Source organism: Patagioenas fasciata, chromosome 10 (genome assembly GCF_037038585.1).
Source record: "Patagioenas fasciata isolate bPatFas1 chromosome 10, bPatFas1.hap1, whole genome shotgun sequence".
NCBI classification, from domain to species: domain Eukaryota; kingdom Metazoa; phylum Chordata; class Aves; order Columbiformes; family Columbidae; genus Patagioenas; species Patagioenas fasciata.
The window spans coordinates 2,233,140-2,249,981 of NC_092529.1; the positions used below are offsets into that span (position 1 = coordinate 2,233,140).

At 62.9% G+C, this 16,842-nt stretch overlaps 1 protein-coding gene across 1 annotated transcript in view; it reads left to right on the top strand.

Annotated features, from left to right (window-relative positions):
• COL7A1 (collagen type VII alpha 1 chain) overlaps positions 1-14,105 on the top strand; it is a 39,113-nt gene extending 25,008 nt beyond the window's left edge. Inside the window, exons 69-123 of the mRNA XM_065845824.2 lie at positions 116-151; positions 285-320; positions 403-498; positions 612-647; positions 812-847; positions 1,028-1,075; positions 1,182-1,217; positions 1,343-1,474; positions 1,598-1,807; positions 1,902-1,937; positions 2,126-2,170; positions 2,325-2,396; positions 2,526-2,570; positions 2,732-2,794; positions 2,875-2,919; positions 3,189-3,224; positions 3,550-3,585; positions 3,772-3,816; positions 4,007-4,039; positions 4,192-4,254; positions 4,346-4,381; positions 4,492-4,572; positions 4,665-4,733; positions 4,837-4,872; positions 4,978-5,019; positions 5,363-5,407; positions 5,559-5,603; positions 5,711-5,746; positions 5,877-5,936; positions 6,061-6,186; positions 6,311-6,382; positions 6,600-6,635; positions 6,885-6,944; positions 7,122-7,166; positions 7,236-7,271; positions 7,407-7,442; positions 7,532-7,588; positions 7,948-8,019; positions 8,262-8,333; positions 8,434-8,469; positions 8,552-8,632; positions 8,706-8,759; positions 8,951-9,004; positions 9,081-9,143; positions 9,233-9,295; positions 9,566-9,682; positions 10,001-10,078; positions 10,157-10,210; positions 10,433-10,481; positions 10,568-10,615; positions 11,012-11,098; positions 11,412-11,495; positions 11,768-11,896; positions 12,665-12,844; positions 12,964-14,105. Of these exons, the coding sequence (XP_065701896.1) occupies positions 116-151; positions 285-320; positions 403-498; positions 612-647; positions 812-847; positions 1,028-1,075; positions 1,182-1,217; positions 1,343-1,474; positions 1,598-1,807; positions 1,902-1,937; positions 2,126-2,170; positions 2,325-2,396; positions 2,526-2,570; positions 2,732-2,794; positions 2,875-2,919; positions 3,189-3,224; positions 3,550-3,585; positions 3,772-3,816; positions 4,007-4,039; positions 4,192-4,254; positions 4,346-4,381; positions 4,492-4,572; positions 4,665-4,733; positions 4,837-4,872; positions 4,978-5,019; positions 5,363-5,407; positions 5,559-5,603; positions 5,711-5,746; positions 5,877-5,936; positions 6,061-6,186; positions 6,311-6,382; positions 6,600-6,635; positions 6,885-6,944; positions 7,122-7,166; positions 7,236-7,271; positions 7,407-7,442; positions 7,532-7,588; positions 7,948-8,019; positions 8,262-8,333; positions 8,434-8,469; positions 8,552-8,632; positions 8,706-8,759; positions 8,951-9,004; positions 9,081-9,143; positions 9,233-9,295; positions 9,566-9,682; positions 10,001-10,078; positions 10,157-10,210; positions 10,433-10,481; positions 10,568-10,615; positions 11,012-11,098; positions 11,412-11,495; positions 11,768-11,896; positions 12,665-12,844; positions 12,964-13,013 (3,474 nt within the window). The 3' untranslated portion in view covers positions 13,014-14,105. The remainder of the gene's footprint in view (positions 1-115; positions 152-284; positions 321-402; positions 499-611; positions 648-811; positions 848-1,027; positions 1,076-1,181; positions 1,218-1,342; positions 1,475-1,597; positions 1,808-1,901; positions 1,938-2,125; positions 2,171-2,324; positions 2,397-2,525; positions 2,571-2,731; positions 2,795-2,874; positions 2,920-3,188; positions 3,225-3,549; positions 3,586-3,771; positions 3,817-4,006; positions 4,040-4,191; positions 4,255-4,345; positions 4,382-4,491; positions 4,573-4,664; positions 4,734-4,836; positions 4,873-4,977; positions 5,020-5,362; positions 5,408-5,558; positions 5,604-5,710; positions 5,747-5,876; positions 5,937-6,060; positions 6,187-6,310; positions 6,383-6,599; positions 6,636-6,884; positions 6,945-7,121; positions 7,167-7,235; positions 7,272-7,406; positions 7,443-7,531; positions 7,589-7,947; positions 8,020-8,261; positions 8,334-8,433; positions 8,470-8,551; positions 8,633-8,705; positions 8,760-8,950; positions 9,005-9,080; positions 9,144-9,232; positions 9,296-9,565; positions 9,683-10,000; positions 10,079-10,156; positions 10,211-10,432; positions 10,482-10,567; positions 10,616-11,011; positions 11,099-11,411; positions 11,496-11,767; positions 11,897-12,664; positions 12,845-12,963) is intronic.
• Positions 14,106-16,842: the final 2,737 nt, after the last annotated feature.

Here is a 16,842-nt window from a genome sequence, read left to right on the forward strand (position 1 = left end):
CACACAGCAAAGGGTCCCCACGCTCTGAGCCGTGTCCCTGGCGTGGTCCCTGTCCCATGCGATGTCTGTGCTGGGGAGGTTGAGCTGTGTGCTGACTGACAGCCTGTGTCCCCAGGGAGAAGATGGGACACCAGGAGAGGATGGGAGAAAGGTAAGGAGCCCTGGGTGGTGCCTGCGTGGTCTTCACACTCCCAGTGGCTCTTCCCTGTGCAGATCCAGGAGCATCACTTGGGTCCCACAGATGGGGCAGCGTCCCTCTAACTCCTTTCCCTCCTCTTGGTTAGGGAGACAAAGGTGACACAGGCCCCCCCGGCAGAGAGGTGAGTACTCCCTGCAGAGCCACATGGTGATGAGGGAGGTGGGTACATGTCCCCACTGGAGGTGACACTGCTCTCTTGGCAGGGGCCCAGTGGTGCCAAGGGCGAGCAGGGGGACAGAGGTGTGCAAGGCCCCCCTGGACTCCCCGGTGTCCCGGGACAGGTTGGCCCCCCAGGGCAGGTGCGTAACCTTCAAGCCCATGGTGCCACCCAGCACTGGACCCCTGCCCATGGCTCCCTTGGGGTACTGTGCCCTGACCGTGGGTGCCATTGTGTCCCCTCTGTGTGTCCCAGGGCTTGCCAGGCCTCCGTGGGGTGGCTGGACCGAAGGTAGGTGTCCTCCTGCCCCAAGCCCTCCAAGATCTAGAGGGACCCTGTGCCAGAGGGGACGGGACCTTGTGGGGACTCCCTGTCCCCAGGGCTGGGCCCTGGCGCTGGAGTCGGCACCGGGCAGCCTTGCCCTGCTGGTCCTCGATGCCTTTGCTGTGTTTCAGGGGGACCCGGGAGAACCTGGACTGCGAGGGGAGCCGGTGAGTGTCCAGCACCCAGCCCAGCAAGCTGTGAGCAACCCAGGGTGGTGGCAACCACAGCCTCTGCCCAGGCAGCACTCAGCGGCGTTAACTCTGAAACCTACTGAGGGCATCATCAGTGCTGCTCAACTAACCCACCACAGCTCTGTACATCTTTGCATTCCCTCTCCGCAAATCTAGGGGAGACCTGGCAACCCTGGAGCACGTGGAGACCCTGGGAGTGCTGTGGTGAGTCCCCCCCTGACCTGCTGGGCTGGGGACAGAGAAGGCTTCAGAGCCCTGATGGTGGGAACAGACCAACACCCACTTTGTTTTTCATGTCTTGTTTTTGCAGAACATTGAACGTAGCCTGGAAGCGCTTGGCATCAAGGTGTGTAGCAGGAGGGGGGCACTGGAGGTGGTGGGAGACCTGTGTGACCTGGGACGTGTTGGCAGGGCTGTGGGGTGCTGCCGTGGATGGGTTCCACTGACCAGTGGTTTTTTCCTCCCTCCCAGATTTCGTCCCTGAAGGAGCTCACGGGTGCCTATGACGGGAGCTCGGACTCGTTCCTGCCGGTGTCCGAGCGGCTGCGTGGCCCCAAGGGCAGCCGGGGGGAGCCAGGAGAGAGGGGGCCCCCAGGCCGAGAGGTGAGCGGAGCCGGGCTCCCTGCATGCCAAACGCATGCAGCCAGCCCAGCCCTGGGATGTTCCATGGGAGCTGACACCCCCGGCGCAGGGCTGGCTCTGACAGCACCGTGTTATGTTTTGCAGGGCTCCTTAGGTTTCCCTGGTGAGCGAGGACCCAAAGGTGACAAGGGGGACCCGGGTGCCCCTGGCCCCCAGGGCCCCACGGGCCGTGCCGTGGGCGAGCGGGGTCCCGAGGGGCCGGCCGGGCAGCCGGGGGAGCCTGGCAAGCCGGGTATCCCCGGGGTGCCGGGTCGGGCCGGGGAGCTGGGGGAGGCTGGGCGGCCCGGCGAGAAGGTGAGTGTGTGTGGGGGTGTGGGGCGAGGGCTGGGGGTCCTGGCTCTGGGAGCTTGGGGGCAGCCCTGTGACAGCCACCACATCGTTTTCCCAGGGCGACCGGGGCGAGAAGGGCGATCGGGGTGATCAGGTGAGCTGGGGTGGTGACATGGTCCCTCCTGTCCCGCTGTGTTGTGCACCCCTTGGGGGGATGTGTGGCTCTCTGTGGGGCAGGAAGATGCCCTATGGGGGCCAGCAGTGGCCGTACTACAATGGCTCTTCTCCCCTGTGCTCTGCTATGTCCCTTTGATGCTCAACCTATTTTTCTCCCCCCACCAGGGCAGGGATGGCTTGCCCGGCCCCCCGGGACCGCCGGGGCCCAAGGTAGGTGACCGTCCCCAAGGGACGCCAGCCTGCACCTCCGGGGATGGATGGCCACATGCAGTCCTCTGGCACAGGGGCTTTGGGAGGGCTGTGCCCCTGGGGGGACCTTCCTGGTGTCCCCTGGGTGCCAGCACTGCCTGCACCCTGCCCGCAGGCAGACGTGGCGGAGGGCAGCCTGATGGGCTTCCCGGGCGAGCGCGGCCCCATCGGACCCAAGGGACTGAAGGTATGTTGCTGGGCAGAAAGGAGCAGGGCAGCCCAGGACACTGAGCTGGGGACAATGTGATGAGCTGGGCTGTGGCGGGGGACGGCAGCATCAGGGCGGACGATGACATCTATATTCTTCCTGCTGTAGGGCGAGCCAGGAGCTGAGGGCGAGCGGGGACCCAAAGGCGATAAGGTCTGCGGTCGTAAGTCTCCTGCTGCCAACAGCGCGGCCCTATGGAGCAAAGCCCCGGGCAGGGACACTGCTGGGGACACCCCTCTTTGGGTGTCAGCAGGGTCTGGGGGGGGGATGGAAAGGTCCCTGCCTGTCCTACGACCCTGCTCCTGTCCCCACAGGGTGAGGGTGGCCCGCGGGGCGAGCGAGGGGAGCCTGGCGAGAAGGGCAGGGACGGCGCCCCGGTGAGTGCCACACTGTCCCCCTGTCTGGTGCTGACGCCAGCTCCCCCCAGCACTGACTCTGTTCCCATCTGCTGCTCCAGGGCCTCCCGGGTGAGAGGGGGCTGGCCGGCCCCGAGGGGAAGCCGGTGAGTGGGGACATGGCGGGGGTTATGGGCTGGGATGAGGGGAAGGTCTTGTGGTCCCACACCAGCCACCAGCGAGCAGCACCAGTGGGAGGATTCACATCTTGTTCACCCCTTCCCCTGTTGCTTTAGGGGCCCTCCTGCCCTCCTCATAAGTACCCTGGGCTGGGTACCCCACACTGGGAATGGGGAACATCTCTGGGGGGTAGGCAGGGCTGTTTGGGGGTGGTGGGCTCATGCTCGCCCACCAGCACTGACATGGTTCTTTGCAGGGCTTGCCAGGCTTCCCCGGTGTGCTGGGACGCCCGGTAAGTGTCTGTGTCCCCCCATGCCACTGTGTCCCCCCATGCCACTGTGTCCCCCCATGCCACTGTGTCCCCCAATGCCACTGTGTCTCGCCACCACAGCGTGCAGCTGGGCGCTCCTGACTGCAGGCGCTGGGTGAAGTCGTGGGGGCCACGCTGCTGCCTGGGGGGGTGCTTGACCCCACGAATCTCACCAGGCTTGTCCCCACTCAGCTGGGGTGTTACCAGAGCCTCTGGCTCTCTCTGGGTCCCCTCTCCCAGGGGACACCCCATGCAACCAGTGGCGAAAACACATCCCTGCAGTGACCCCGTCTTTTCCTCCTTTCAGGGCAACCAGGGAGAGCCGGGACCCCCAGGACCTCCGGTAAGGTGACACCCCATGGCACAGGCAGGGGACTGTCATGCAAGGGGGATGTCAGCTGAGGCAGGTGTCCCCCCAGGGAGCAGGGAGGGGTGGCAGTGCTGGGACCACGCTGCCCCACTGCCTCGTCCCTGTCCTGTGCCACCAGCCAAGTACCTGCCCAACACAATGTCCCTTTGTCCCCCGCAGGGCAGCCCTGGCCCACCAGGGACCCAGGGCCCAGCTGGAACCAAGGTATGACATTGGCATCGGCATTGCCACGTCCCACCTGGCAGAGGAAAGTGGTGCCTTGCCAGATTTGGAGGGACGTTTCAGGCTGGCCCCCTCCCGGATCCAGCTGGCCCCATGGCAGGCACGGGGATGTGACTGTGACCGTGGTGGCCATGGATCAGGGCGATGGGACTGACGCAGGGACTCTCCACAGGGCGATCCAGGGGAACCTGGCTCAGGCATCCGGGTGAGCACTCACCCACTTCCCACCAGCACCCCGCAAACCATCTGGCCCCTCCAAAGCTGGCCAGCCCTGCCATTCCTGTGGTGACAACCAAGGTCCTGGCTGTGCCAGGGCAGTGTGCTGTCCCCTGTCTGATGTGGCTGTTGCCATTGCAGGGCTTGCCTGGTCCCCAGGGCAGCATAGGGCTGCCTGGTCCCCCCGGCCCCTCTGGCCCAGGGGTAGGTATTTGCATCCCCCACGCTAAGCTGCCATTTGGCTGTTCCTGGTGCCTGGGCTGCTGCTTGATTTCTGCTCATGCCTCCCTCACAGGGCCCACCGGGTGTCCCTGGGCTGCCAGGACAAGTGGTGAGTGTGTTGTCCCCCCACCTTGCCCAGCTTCCATCAGCGTGGGTGCTGGGGGCTGCTGGGGGGGCTGCGGGACCCCAGCGCCCCAGCCCTGCTCTCGCTGCTGGCAGGGGGAGAGCGGGAAGCCGGGGGTGCCGGGCAGGGACGGCGTGCCAGGGAAGGACGGCGAGGCTGGGATGCCAGGGAAGATGGTACGTTGCTGCTCACCCTGTCCTGTCCCAGCTGGAGGCCCCTTGGGCTCAGCTGGGGAGTCTGAAGCTCAGGGCTGTACACCTTGTGCCAGGGTTTGCCGGGACCATCAGGTCCTGCTGGTCCCAAGGGAGAGCGAGGGGATGCCGGAGCCCCAGGGCAGGTGAGTGCAGAGCTGGGAGCTTCCCTGGCGCTCCTGGGCTGGGATGGGGGGAGCATCCCCCTGCAGTCCCGCTGACCTGTCACCACTCTCCTCTCTGCTCCAGGGCATTGCTGGCCCTCCCGGTGCCAAAGGGGAGAAGGTAAGGAGCCAGGTGTGGGATGAGGGGACCCCCACCCCTGGGTGGTGGTCCATAGGGTGCAGGTACCCACTGTGGGCACATCTGAGCACCCGTGTGTCACTGCAGGGCGAGCCGGCACTGCTGGAGGGTGCGCTGCTGGGAGAGCCTGTGAGTCAGCCTTGTTAACCTCACCCCACCATTAACCTCACCCCACCATTAACCTCATCCCCCCCACCACCACCCCATGACTTTTTGTTCCACTGAGGGTGGTGAGAGCCTGGCCCAGATACCCAGAGAGGTGGTGAATGAACCATCCCTGGAGACATCCCAGGCCAGGCTGGACGGGGCTCTGAGCAACCTGAGCTGGTGAAGATGTCCCTGCTCATGTCAGGGGTGGCACTGGGGGAGCTGCCAAGGTCCCTTCAACCCAAACTGTTCTGTGATTCTATGCATTTGGGGGGCCAGACAGCCCTGTGGCTGCCCCCCCCCCAAAACTGTTCTCCCCGTGTAGGGCTCCAAGGGTGACCGGGGCTTGCCCGGCCCCAAGGGTGAGAAGGTGAGTGCTGCCCCATGGGGCTGGTGGGGAGGGAGCCATGGGAATCCCTGGGCTCCCCAGCTACCTGCCCACAGTGGGGGACACCCAGCTGCAGCTGCTTCCCCTGCACATAATCTCCCAACTCTGCTTTTTCCTTGTTTTACCCTGCCAGGGGGAACCAGGAGGATTCGGGGAGCCAGGAGATCCTGGGGAAGATGTGAGTAGGAGGCATATGGGGGGCTGGGGGGGCAGATACCATTGCGGGGGACCTGTGTCCCTGCCATCCGACGCTCAGCCCTCCCTGGTGGCTTGGTGTCTTTGCAGGGAGCCAAGGGGTCACCTGGAGCCAAAGGGGAGAAGGTCAGTGTCCCCAGGTCCCAGAGGAGTGGGGCGCTTCCCAGCCCTGTGGGGCCGCTCTGGGGTGCACAGGGCCTCCCACACCCTCTACTCCCCAGCCAGGGGACACACCATGTGCTCTGTCACCATCCAGGGGTCACCAGGTGTTGGTGCGCGGGGACCTCCAGGACAGGATGGGCCTCCAGGCTTGAAGGTAACTCCTGTCCCCATGTCCCCCTGGCTGTCACCATGTCCCCGACACCCAGGTGATGCCATGGGAGAAGCACACTCCTGGGGGGCTGTTTCCCTGGGCCCCATCTTTTTTCTCCTTGCTGCAGGGTGACATTGGATTGCCAGGGCCACCAGGACCCCCAGGCTTAGCAGGCATCGCTGGGACGCCAGGACAGCCTGGCCTGAGAGGGGACAATGGCCAGCCTGGCTCTCCCGGTCCCCCAGGAGAGAGGGTAAAGCCAATGGCCAGTGCTCGGCCTCACTGTTCTGGGTGACCCCAGACCTCAGGCAGTGCCAGCAGGGTCCCTGCCAGCTCCTGCCCATGTCCCCTGCCCGCTCACTCTGTTTCCCTGGCAGGGTTTGCTTGGCTTTCCTGGGAGAGATGGCACCCCTGGACCACTGGGACCTGCGGGGCCCCCAGGACCGGCTGTGAGTACGGGGCTGCAGGGACTCTGGGTGTGCAGGCTCTGCCCTGGCTCCCCCCAGTCTGGGCAGGGTGATGGGATCCCCCCTGCACCTTCCTGGCCGCAGCCCTGGGGCTGGGTGTCACTGGGGGCTCCAGCACATGGCAGGACCTGCTGTGGGAGCCCCAGAGATGCTTTGTGCCTTCCCCCTGTGGTTCTCTCACCCCTCTTCTTTCTTTTAGGGTGTACAAGGGGCCCCTGGCCTGAAGGGTGACAAGGTAGGATGGGGACAGCCCCATAGCACGAAGAATGTGGGGCCACTCCTCTGGTGGGGCATCCCTGCTGCAGCCACCCCTGGGTGACGCTGAAACCACTCTGGATGGTGGCACATGGGATCCTACTGTGTGCCAGGCACCTGGGGTGGGGGGGTCTTGTGGGGTGTCCTGTGACATGGTGGGGGACACGGCATGGCTGGGAGGAGTGGTGAGCAGCAAGGACAGGGACGAGCTCTTGCCTTCCCCTGGCAGGGTGCGCCGGGGGCCGGGCTGCCGGGAGCCAGAGGCGAGCGTGGAGACCCAGGGCCACGGGTAGGTCCTGCCACGACCCCCCCAATGTCACCCATGTCCCCACCACCAGGGACGGGAAATCCCACTGTGCCAGACGCTGGGGGACAGGGAGCCAGCACCGTGCCTGTTGCCATGGCAAGGTGACACTGGGGGTGTCCCCATCCCAGACGTTCTTCTCACGTCCCTTTCTTCTTGCAGGGTGAAGATGGGCACCCGGGGCCAGAAGGGGATCGTGGCCCAGCGGTAAATCCCCCCCTCCCTGGCTGCACCCCCAGCCCAGCCCCTCCCTGACCACTTTTCTCTGTCCTGCAGGGCTTGCCTGGGAACCGGGGGGAGCGTGGGGACAAGGTAAGGGACCCTGGGGGCCGGAGAGCCAGTGGGGGGATGAATGATGGACCTTCAGGGATTGGGGTCTCCAGGGAGGTGCTACCTGCTCCCTGATGTGCACCTGTGCAGCATCTCAGCCTTTCCTCTTCCTCGCAGGGAGACATTGGGGCGCCAGGGCCCAAAGGAGACAAGGTGAGGCCCTGGGATGGGGGGCAGCGGGAGGGAGGGGCAGCAGTGCTGGCCCACATGCTCACCCCCTCCTCTCTACTTTGGGCATGCAGGGCGATACCGTGGTGGCGGAGGGGCCTGCTGGAGCGCGGGGCAGCAAAGGGGAGCCGGTAAGAACTGTCCCCTGCCTCCCTGTCCCCCACCTCCCTGTTCCCCTCTGTGTCTCTCCTTGTCCCAATGGGCAGGAGCCCTCCTGTGCATCCCCCTCCTCAGCAGCTCCCAGCCCTGCAGGTTTGATCCTGCACACCCCATCCCAAGTGGCAGAGGACAGGACCCCCCTACTTCTGCCTGCCAGAAGAACTGGGGGGGCTTTTTGCTGCTGAGGGCCCCACCCTCACAGAGCACATTGTCCCCTCTCCTTCAGCCACCCCACAGACCCGTGTGTCCCTGCCCCAGGCAGGGTCCGTCCTCCTCACCCTGCCATGTATCTCCCCATCCCTGATCCCTTCTTGTGTTTCCCCCTTTGCAGGGAGAGCGTGGCCTGAAGGGCACAGAAGGGGACAAGGGGGACAAGGGGGAGCAAGGCATGCCTGGAGAGAAGGTACGGGGCTGGGGAGGCTTGTGCAGGGCCAGGGGGTGCTGAGTTGGGGACCAGACCACAGAGGGACCTGGGCATGGTGGCATCTGTGTGCTGGTGCTTGTGGGCACCCTAGCATGGTGCTTGGCACCCTGGCAAGGAGAGCTGCCAGAGCTGGCCTTGGAGGCCATTACAGCCATGCCATGGCTGTGCTGTGGCCCAGCTCTCCCCGCCAGCCCCATGTTGATCTGTGGTTCTGTTTGCAGGGGGCAAGGGGCGAGCAAGGAGAGAAGGGCTCCATGGGCTTCCCCGGGGCACGTGGCCCTGGTGGGCAGAAGGTGAGGAGCTGGGCACCCCTCAGTGCTGCAAAGGTGCCCATGGATGCGGGGGGGACTGTCCCCACCTTATCTACCCTGACCGATGCCTTTGCCTTCCCAGGGAGAGGTGGGAGCATCAGGAGAGCCTGGTGAGCCGGTGAGGAGCTGCGTCTCGGTGCTGCTGCCACCCCTGCGTGGGGCAGGAGCGGATCCCCGTCACACTGTGTGCTCTGCTGCAGGGCCAGCCTGGTCGCGACGGGATCCCCGGAGCCCGGGGGGAAAAGGGGGACATGGGACCCCTGGGCATGCGTGGCCCTAAGGTGGGTTGGTCCCTCTACTCACCAAAGCTCTGCTGGCTCAGCGAGGCTCTGACTCCCCTCCTCATCCTCGCAGGGTGACCGGGGCATGAAAGGCGCCTGTGGCCTCGATGGGGACAAGGGTGAGAAGGTGAGTGGGTGCCGCAGGAGGCTGCAGTCCTTTGGTTATCCCCTCTGCCAGTTGGAGGGAGCAAGGAGGTGGCTGAGTGGGGAGCTCAGCCCTGCAGCGGGGGTACGAGGTCCCCCCATCAGCCTCTGACTCTGGGATGAGCATTGGCAGGCACAGGACTGACCCCCCTGCCTCTCTCCTGCCTGCTCTAGGGAGAGCCAGGGATCCCAGGGCGCTCAGGACTGCCGGGGAGGAAAGGCGAGCCGGTAAGCACCGTGCTGACACCGAGGAGGGACAGGGACACACAACCACTGACTGACAGACATCTGCTTTGACCCCCAGGGAGAGCTGGGGCTGTCGGGACCACCGGGCATCCCCGGGAAGGAGGGACTCATGGGCCCCAAGGTAGGTCAGGGCAGTGCCAGGAAAAGCCATGCTGGCACTTCAGCCACCCTGCTGCTTGTTCCCTGCTGCCTGTTCCTTCCTCTCCACAGGGTGACCGGGGATTCGACGGGCAGCTTGGAGCCAAAGGAGACCAGGGGGAGAAAGGAGAGCGGGTGAGCAGGCTGGAAAGGGACGGTCTGCGTTGCACCGCGTTGCTTTTGCCAGGATCCAGCCATCAGAGCCCAGTGCTCCCAGAAGAGCCATCTGGTGCTGCTTATTTATGTCACTAAGCTCTAAGTGACGACAAATCCCTGCTCTTTACAGGAAGGCACCAGTGTTGGTGCTTCAGGGGTGCTCAGCTGTGGGGTCGGAGGATGCCCCTGGCACCTGCTCTGGGGCTGGGGTCTCTGACACCCCCAGCCTCACCCTCTGCTGTCCCACAGGGTGCTCCTGGCATTATCGGTGGCCCTGGTCCCCGGGGCAGTGATGGTGCTCCTGGGCCCCCTGGGCCGCCAGGGAATGTTGGTCCTCGAGGTCCTGAGGGGATGCAGGGCCAGAAGGTGAGTCCCGACCATGGGTGGCCCTACCCCTGCATTGGGTGAGGGTTTGGTGGCATCAGGAGCTGCATCCCAGATCTGTCCCTATCCCTGCCAGCACGCTGCCTTTGGGGTCCTCCCATGTGTCCCCCTGCCCAGGGGATGGGAGCCTGGAGTGTTGGAGACCTTCTCATTGTGGGCCTGGGTTGGCTCTATCCCCATCCCCACCTGCAGAGGTATCCCTGGGGTGTGGGGACAGGGACAGCAGCACATTCATAGCACTGGGGAGGGCAGAGAGTCTTCAGAGCCACCAACCAGACCCTGAGCCCATGTCCTTTGCAGGGGGAGAGAGGCCCCCCCGGACAGTCGGTGCCGGGGGCCCGTGGTGTGCCCGGCATCCCCGGCGAGAGAGGAGAACAGGTGGGTGAACAGGTGACAGGCTGTGGGGGGTGACCCCCGGCTGGGGACAGCCTCCAACCCCCTTCTGCTTGTCCCTAGGGCAGTCCTGGAACCCAGGGAATCCGTGGGGAGAAAGGGGAGCCAGGCATGACGGTAAGGAGCCGGGAAGGAGCCAGCACGGGCTTGCGACGCTCAGGTCACCAGGGTGGGATGGGGCAAGGGGTCTGTCCCACCACCGATGATGAAGGGGCTTCCCACCACTCTGGGCTCTACTCTGGCACATGGGCATGGGGAAAGGAGTTTTTCCTCTTATCTAATTAATTGTACCATCCCCTGTTGCAATGCGGATCCTTTGCCTCTTCACGTGCCCGGCAGGAGGAGGAGATCCGCGCCTTCGTCAGGCAGGAGATGAACCAGCACTGTGGTGAGCTGAGCATTCCCCACCACGCTGCCCCAGGGCCGGGGGTCTCCCCTGCTGCCCCTGACCCCCCTGTCCCGTCTGTCCCGCAGCCTGTGGTGGCCAATTCCCGCGGCGTCTGGATTCACGTGAGCACTCAGGTTGCGGCTCTCCCTTCCTACCCCCATGTGGCACCAAAGGGGTCGTGGCGCCCCAGTGTGCCACTGGTTTTGGGGGGGCTAGAGGTGGCTGGGACCCCCTGGGGCCCCCCTTGGTCAGGGCCGGCATCAGTGTGGGACTGTACACAGGGAGGAGGGCTGGCATGTGGCAGAAGGGATGGCACAGCAGGGGTGGGTGCCGATGGGGTCCTGGTGCTGCCAAGTTTTGCCTGATTGAGAAGGGACCGTGAGAGGGACAATGAGGACTGTCCCATCCATCCTTGGGTGCTGAGCCAGGACAGGCGGGCTCGCAGGGACCACGACTGCCGGAAGGGAGGGTGGGCTGGAGGGACAAGGCTGAAGGGTGGGCTGGGATGAGGTGGGCGCTCTCTTTCCAAGGAGGCTGGGGGGCTCAGTCCAGGAGCAGCTTCCACTCTGCCCAGGGAGGAGGAAGAAGCGTCCGCCAGGAGAGGGAGCATCAAACAGGTGATGTGGAGCCTGGAAGACCTACAAGACCTGTGTCCCCTGTCACCCCCATCCCGCTGGGGTCCCAGCCAGGCAGCAGCTCCTCCTGCCTGTCCCTGCCCTGGGACCCCCAGCAGCCCTGCTCAGTGGTAGAGAGAGAGGAGGGGGTGTCCCCAGGTCCCCCAACCCTGGCTGTGTACCCCAGCACACTGCAGCAGTGCCAGGGCAGTGCTGGGCTGCTCGGCACCTCCAACAGGGGGGTTTCCCCCTGGGGGAGCACCCCAGGACCCCTCACCTCCTCCCTGATGCCTGTGCCATGTCCTTCCCCTCGCAGGGCGCTTTGCTACCCAGCCGTTCCCCGCTGGCAGCGCTCACACGGTCCCGGTGCTCAAGTTGTCACACGCTGAGGAAGAGGAGGGTGAGTGTCATCCCTGGGCTTTCAGGCTCTATGCCCCTTTTCCCCTGCTCCGTGTGTGTGGCCGGTCATGTCCCTGCCCGCTGCTTGCAGGCAGTGAGGGTTAATCCATCAGTGGTCGTGCTGGTGGTCCTGGGGGCTTTAATTAATGAGTGGGGAGAGGAGAGGGCAACAGGGAGTGTGTGTGTGTGTGTGCAGAACTGGGGCTGGGAGGAGCAGGATGAAAGGGACAGAGCGGGAAAAAAGGGCTGCTCACACCCAGCACTGTCTCCCAGGGCAGGACAGACAGGTCACGCTTGACACAGATGACTTGGAGTATGAGAGCATGTACACCGAGGAGGACGAGGAGGACAACTACGATGAGGTCCTGGAGATGGACAGCTCAGAGCATCCCAGGATGGGTGGTGAGATTCCCTGCACCTGCCTGGCTTCGAGGATGGAGCACGTAGGGGGCAACCGCTGGAGTGCTGGGGCGATGCCTCCATAGCCTGTCTGGCAACAGGTCCCTGCACCCTCCAGCTGGGGCGGATTTGGGATTTGCAGCCCTCTGGCAGGCATGCAGGCAGGGTGCACGTTCCCCAACGCAGCACAGTGCTGTGCATGCCGTGTGGAGCTCCTGCTCTGTGCCGCTCGCCAAACCCATCACCCATGGTTTGCTGGGCCAGTGGGACCTTCTGTACCTGTGAGGTTCCTGTACTCCTGGGCATGAGCCGCAGGAGGGGGTCCCAAATCCCCCAGGAGAGTAGGGAAGCCCCAGTGGCAGAAGCAGCAGCTGGAGGATCCCTCTGGTACCTTTCTAAGGGATCTGTGACCGTTATGTCCTTATGCCACCTCGTCCCAGCTCTGTCTCCAGCCTGAAAGGATGTGGTAGCATGAAGGGTGTTGGTCTCTTCTCCCATGTAGCAAGTGATAGGATGACAGAAAGTGGCTTCAAGATGCGCCAGGGGAGGCTGAGGTTGGATCTGGGGAACAATTTCTTCCCCAAAGGGCTGTGGGGCATTGGAACAGGCTGCCCAGGGCAGTGCTGGAGTCACCATCCCTGGAGGGGTTGAACAGACATAGAAATGAGGTTCTCAGGGACACTGGGCAGTGCCAGGGGTGGGTTAGCAGCTGGACTTGGTGATGTTGAGGGTGTCTTCCAACCAAAATAATTCTACGATTTGCCCCTGCAGCCGAGCCCTGCAGCCTGCCGCTGGACGAGGGGAGCTGCCAGCGCTACACGCTGCGCTGGTACTACAACCAAAGAGTCACCCAGTGCCGACCCTTTGTCTACAGCGGCTGCGGGGGAAACCTCAACCGCTTCGACAGCAAGGAGGAGTGCGAGCTGCGTTGCGGGCAGCACCCAGCGCCAGGTAGGCACGGCACAGCCACCGGTACCGGGGACTCCAGCAGCATCCCCGCCAATGCAGAGCTGAGGGGACAATGCTGGTGTCCCTCCTTGGCTATGAGACCCTCTTGCTTCTCTCCACAGATGCCCGTGGTGTAGCCAGCAGCGAGGCGGGCGGGCAGCCGGAGGCGTAGGCACAGGCAGCGTCTCGGCAGGCAGGGGTGCCCGGCGGTGGAGCGCGGCTGCCGCTGTGGCCGGCCCATGGCAGTGTTGGGGGGCCACATGCTCGCCAGCCCCCAGCAGGAACCTGGTGCTATTTCTAACGTGTTTTTATGCTGCTCATGGGGTTTTCCTTTCATTTCAGTTGTATCACCCATTAAGGTGAAATTTATATCAAACGGGAATCCACACCCCCTCCAAGGCTCTTAACCCCTTTTCCCACCCAGAGGTTTCCTGGGCTGTTCTCAGTTTGATTTTTAACTTATTTGCTGCTGACGGGATGGTGCTTGGCCCCGTGCCCCCTCTCCAGGTGTCCGGGAGCAAAGCTGGGACTTGGCATGATTGGGCTCCTTTTCCCTCATCTAACACCCTTGTCCCCTGCCCTGCCTCCAGGTCCCCAAAAACCCACCTTGCTCCCTGCTCTCTGCTGGGGGAGGGCTTCCCACATCCCTGAGCAACCTGAGCTGGTGAAGATGTCCCTGCTCATGGGAGGGGTTAGACTGGATGAGCTTTGAAGGTCCCTTCAACCCAAACTGCTCTATGATTCTATGATCCTTGGGCAGGCAGTGCCTCCCTGCATCCCTCACTGACCCCCCCACAACCAGATCTGAATAAATTTCACCTTAACCTCATCCGGGATCTGGTTCCCCTTTTGCGGTTGTAATGGTTTGGCAAAGACCTGTGAGTGGTGGGGGGGACGGAGGATTTCTGCATTTGTTACCCTCCAGCCCACATGCCTGTCTTTAATCTGGGGGGGCTCACCTGCACCCCCAGCCCATCAGGGAAACCCTGCGGATGGTGCTATGTTAGAGGAGGTTCCTGCTCACCTACATTCACTCTCAAAGGCTTTGTGAAAGCAATGTTCGCTCCTGGGGGGCTCCACTGTCCCTGCTGTACCCCAGTCCCAGTGGAGATGTGTCCCCCCCACTGCTTTGGGGGTTCGCAGGCTGCCAGGCGGGTTTTGTGGCACCCATATATACCACCGCGCTCTGTGTATATCTGTATACAGTGAATGTATATGTGTTCCCACGTGGGGGAGGCTGTGACATTAAAGCTGCGCTCATGGGGAGGTGCCGTGCTTCTTGGTGTGTCACACGGGATGCCCGTGGGGTTTGGGGCCAGCTCTGGAGCCAAGCCCAGCTGGGATGCTTGTCCCACTGCTCACTGGGGGGTTCTCACCCCCCTGGGACCCTGGTGCCCTGTCCCCGTGCCCGGCGTGTGCCCGGCTGACGTGCGAGCACGTGGGGCTGTGTGATGCGCTGGGTGAATCAGCACCACCGGCTAATTTTGGCTGCTGGGGGTGAGTTCCTGGCCATTCCCGGGAGGAGGAACAAAGCCGGCATTATTTCCTCTCCTGCCACCACTGCGGGGGCTGGCAGGGGACAGGTCACCCTGTGGCCATGAGGGTGGGCAAGACACGCTGTGGTCTGAGCCCCCCAGCCGTGGGCACCCTGGCTCCTCGCCCGGGCCAGCCCAGGGCTGAGCACCCACCAACTCATCTCACAGAGGTGCCTGCCCAGCCTGAGACCCTCCGAGTGCTCCCACAGCCGCCGAAGGGGGAATTTGGGGGTAAAATCCTTCTCCATAGAGCTCACCCTGCAGCAGTGACTATAGGCTGCTCCCCACTGTGGGCAGTGGGGCTGGACCAGGCCGGACTGGTGTGGGTGGGCTGCAATCTGCTGGCATCCCAGTTGGACTGAGTGAAGGTGATCTGCAAACCAATGGTGTCCCAGTTAGACTGGATGAAGGTGGGCTGCAAACCAGTGACATCCCAGTTAGACTGGATGAAGGTAAGCTGCAAACCAGTGGTGTCCTGGTTGAACTGGTGCAGCTGGCTGCAAACCAGTGTCCCAAGCAACACTCTGGGATGGGCATGGCAGGGAGGTGACGTGTCCCCAAGTTGGCCAGGGTATCCATCAGGGTGGAAGCACCAAAACAGCACCAGGAGACATCCAGGAGCCTCGTGCAGCACAATGTTGGGGGCTGGCGATAAACGTGCATTTTCTCCTTTCCTTAAGTGATGACCCAAAGCTGACAGGAGCAGGAAAGCTCAATTAAGATAGAGAAAAAACAGATGTGAAATAATTATGTCTGGGCCACCCTGGGTTCCTGGAATCCCCTCCAAATGAAGCAAATATAGCTATGAGGGGGCAAACACCAACCCACAGCCCGGGATGATTTCATCTGCTATTAGGCAAAATGTATTAATAACATCATTTCCCCCCCACCGTGTGTCACCATCACCCCCACTATGGGTCAGAGGTGGAGCTGGGGGCAGGATAAGAGCTGAGGCTCAGCAGGGAGCAGGGCAAACCACCAGCTCGTGGTCCCCACACCCCAGGAGCATCATCTGAACATCGCAGGGACGAGGACCCACTGGAAATGGTGAGCCTGCACCTTTGGGTTGTGCTTTATGGGGGGGGTTAGCTGGGTTGCAGGTGGTTGGATATTTTTAATTACCTGTTTTCCAGGGAGTTAAATTGCCTCCAGCTGCCCAGGCCGGTACTTTCCAAAGGGTTTCACCCTGGAAGTGGTTGCAGGAGGTTGGATGCATTTCCAGTTTGGCAAAACCCCGCTGAGTGACTGATTTTAGGGGAGAGGTGGCCATACAGTAGGATTTGTGTATGACTGACCCCCCCCAACCTACAGCACAGCACCCTGACCCCCACCCCACAACACAGCACCCTGCATCCCCCAGGACTCTTATTAGGACCAAAGCGAGGGCTGAGAAAGATGCTGAGGCTCGGCACAACTCAGCACATGTGGCTGGACTCACATTCTTGTCACCCCACTGCCACCAACCTGCTGTGTATTTTAGGGCCAGTGGTTTGTGTCCCTCTTAACAGGGTGGCTTTTGTCCCAGAGAGCCCCGTGGCCCCATTGGGGGGACAGCATCTTTCAGGGAAGGCGTGGGAGGAGGAAAACCCCGGAACCCTGGGCACGTCACGCTTCCCCGGCCAAAGGGCAGGTCTGGGCTGGGAAGCAGTTGCAGTCCCCATGTTGCCACCCACGGGGGTGGGAATGTCCCTTCCCCTGAGTGGGAAAGGGCTGGGGGGTGTCAAATAGAGGGGACAGTGCGTGGCTGGCCAGGGGCTGCAGGAAAGGACAGTGACACCCAGCTGATTTGCTTCCCGTGTCGCCTTCAGCCTCCCGAAAACTCTCGTCCCCCCATGCAAAAAGGTTAAAATTGGTGTAGAAAACTCCCTAAAAGGGAGGTGAGATTCCCCCTTATCAGGCATAGTCATCTGGTATGTGTGTGACACCTATGTGTGACACCCCAACGGGGATGTGTCCTGCCCAGAGGGTGATGCTCAGTGTGCTCCCCACAGGTGCCCCCGGCCATGCTGTGCTGCAGGACGCTGCTCACCATCCTGGTGGTCCTGGGAGAGACAGTGACAGCCTGGAAGGGACCAAACCTCGAGTGGCTCCCCCCGGCCCCCCACGACAGGGACAAAGGCAAGCTGACAAAGCAGGAAACCACTGTCGCTAATGAGACATTGCCGGGTGTCCCTGAAATAAGGATGAGTGATGATGAAGCCAGTCCCCTGCTGGAAGAGGGGTCAGCAGGAAAATCATTGCCCTGGCCCATGAGCCCAGCCACCAAGAAACCTGCTCCCAGGAAAAAGGCAAGAAAGGTGTCCCTGTCACTTGATGTCCCCACCCATGTACTGAAAGTTGCACTTGACCTGGCCAGAGAGAAGGAGCTGCAGGCCAAGGCAGCCGCCAATGCTGAGCTGATGGCCCGGCTTGGGCGCAGGAGATGAACCCCAGCTGGGGCTGGGGAGGGCAGCCGGACTGCCGAGC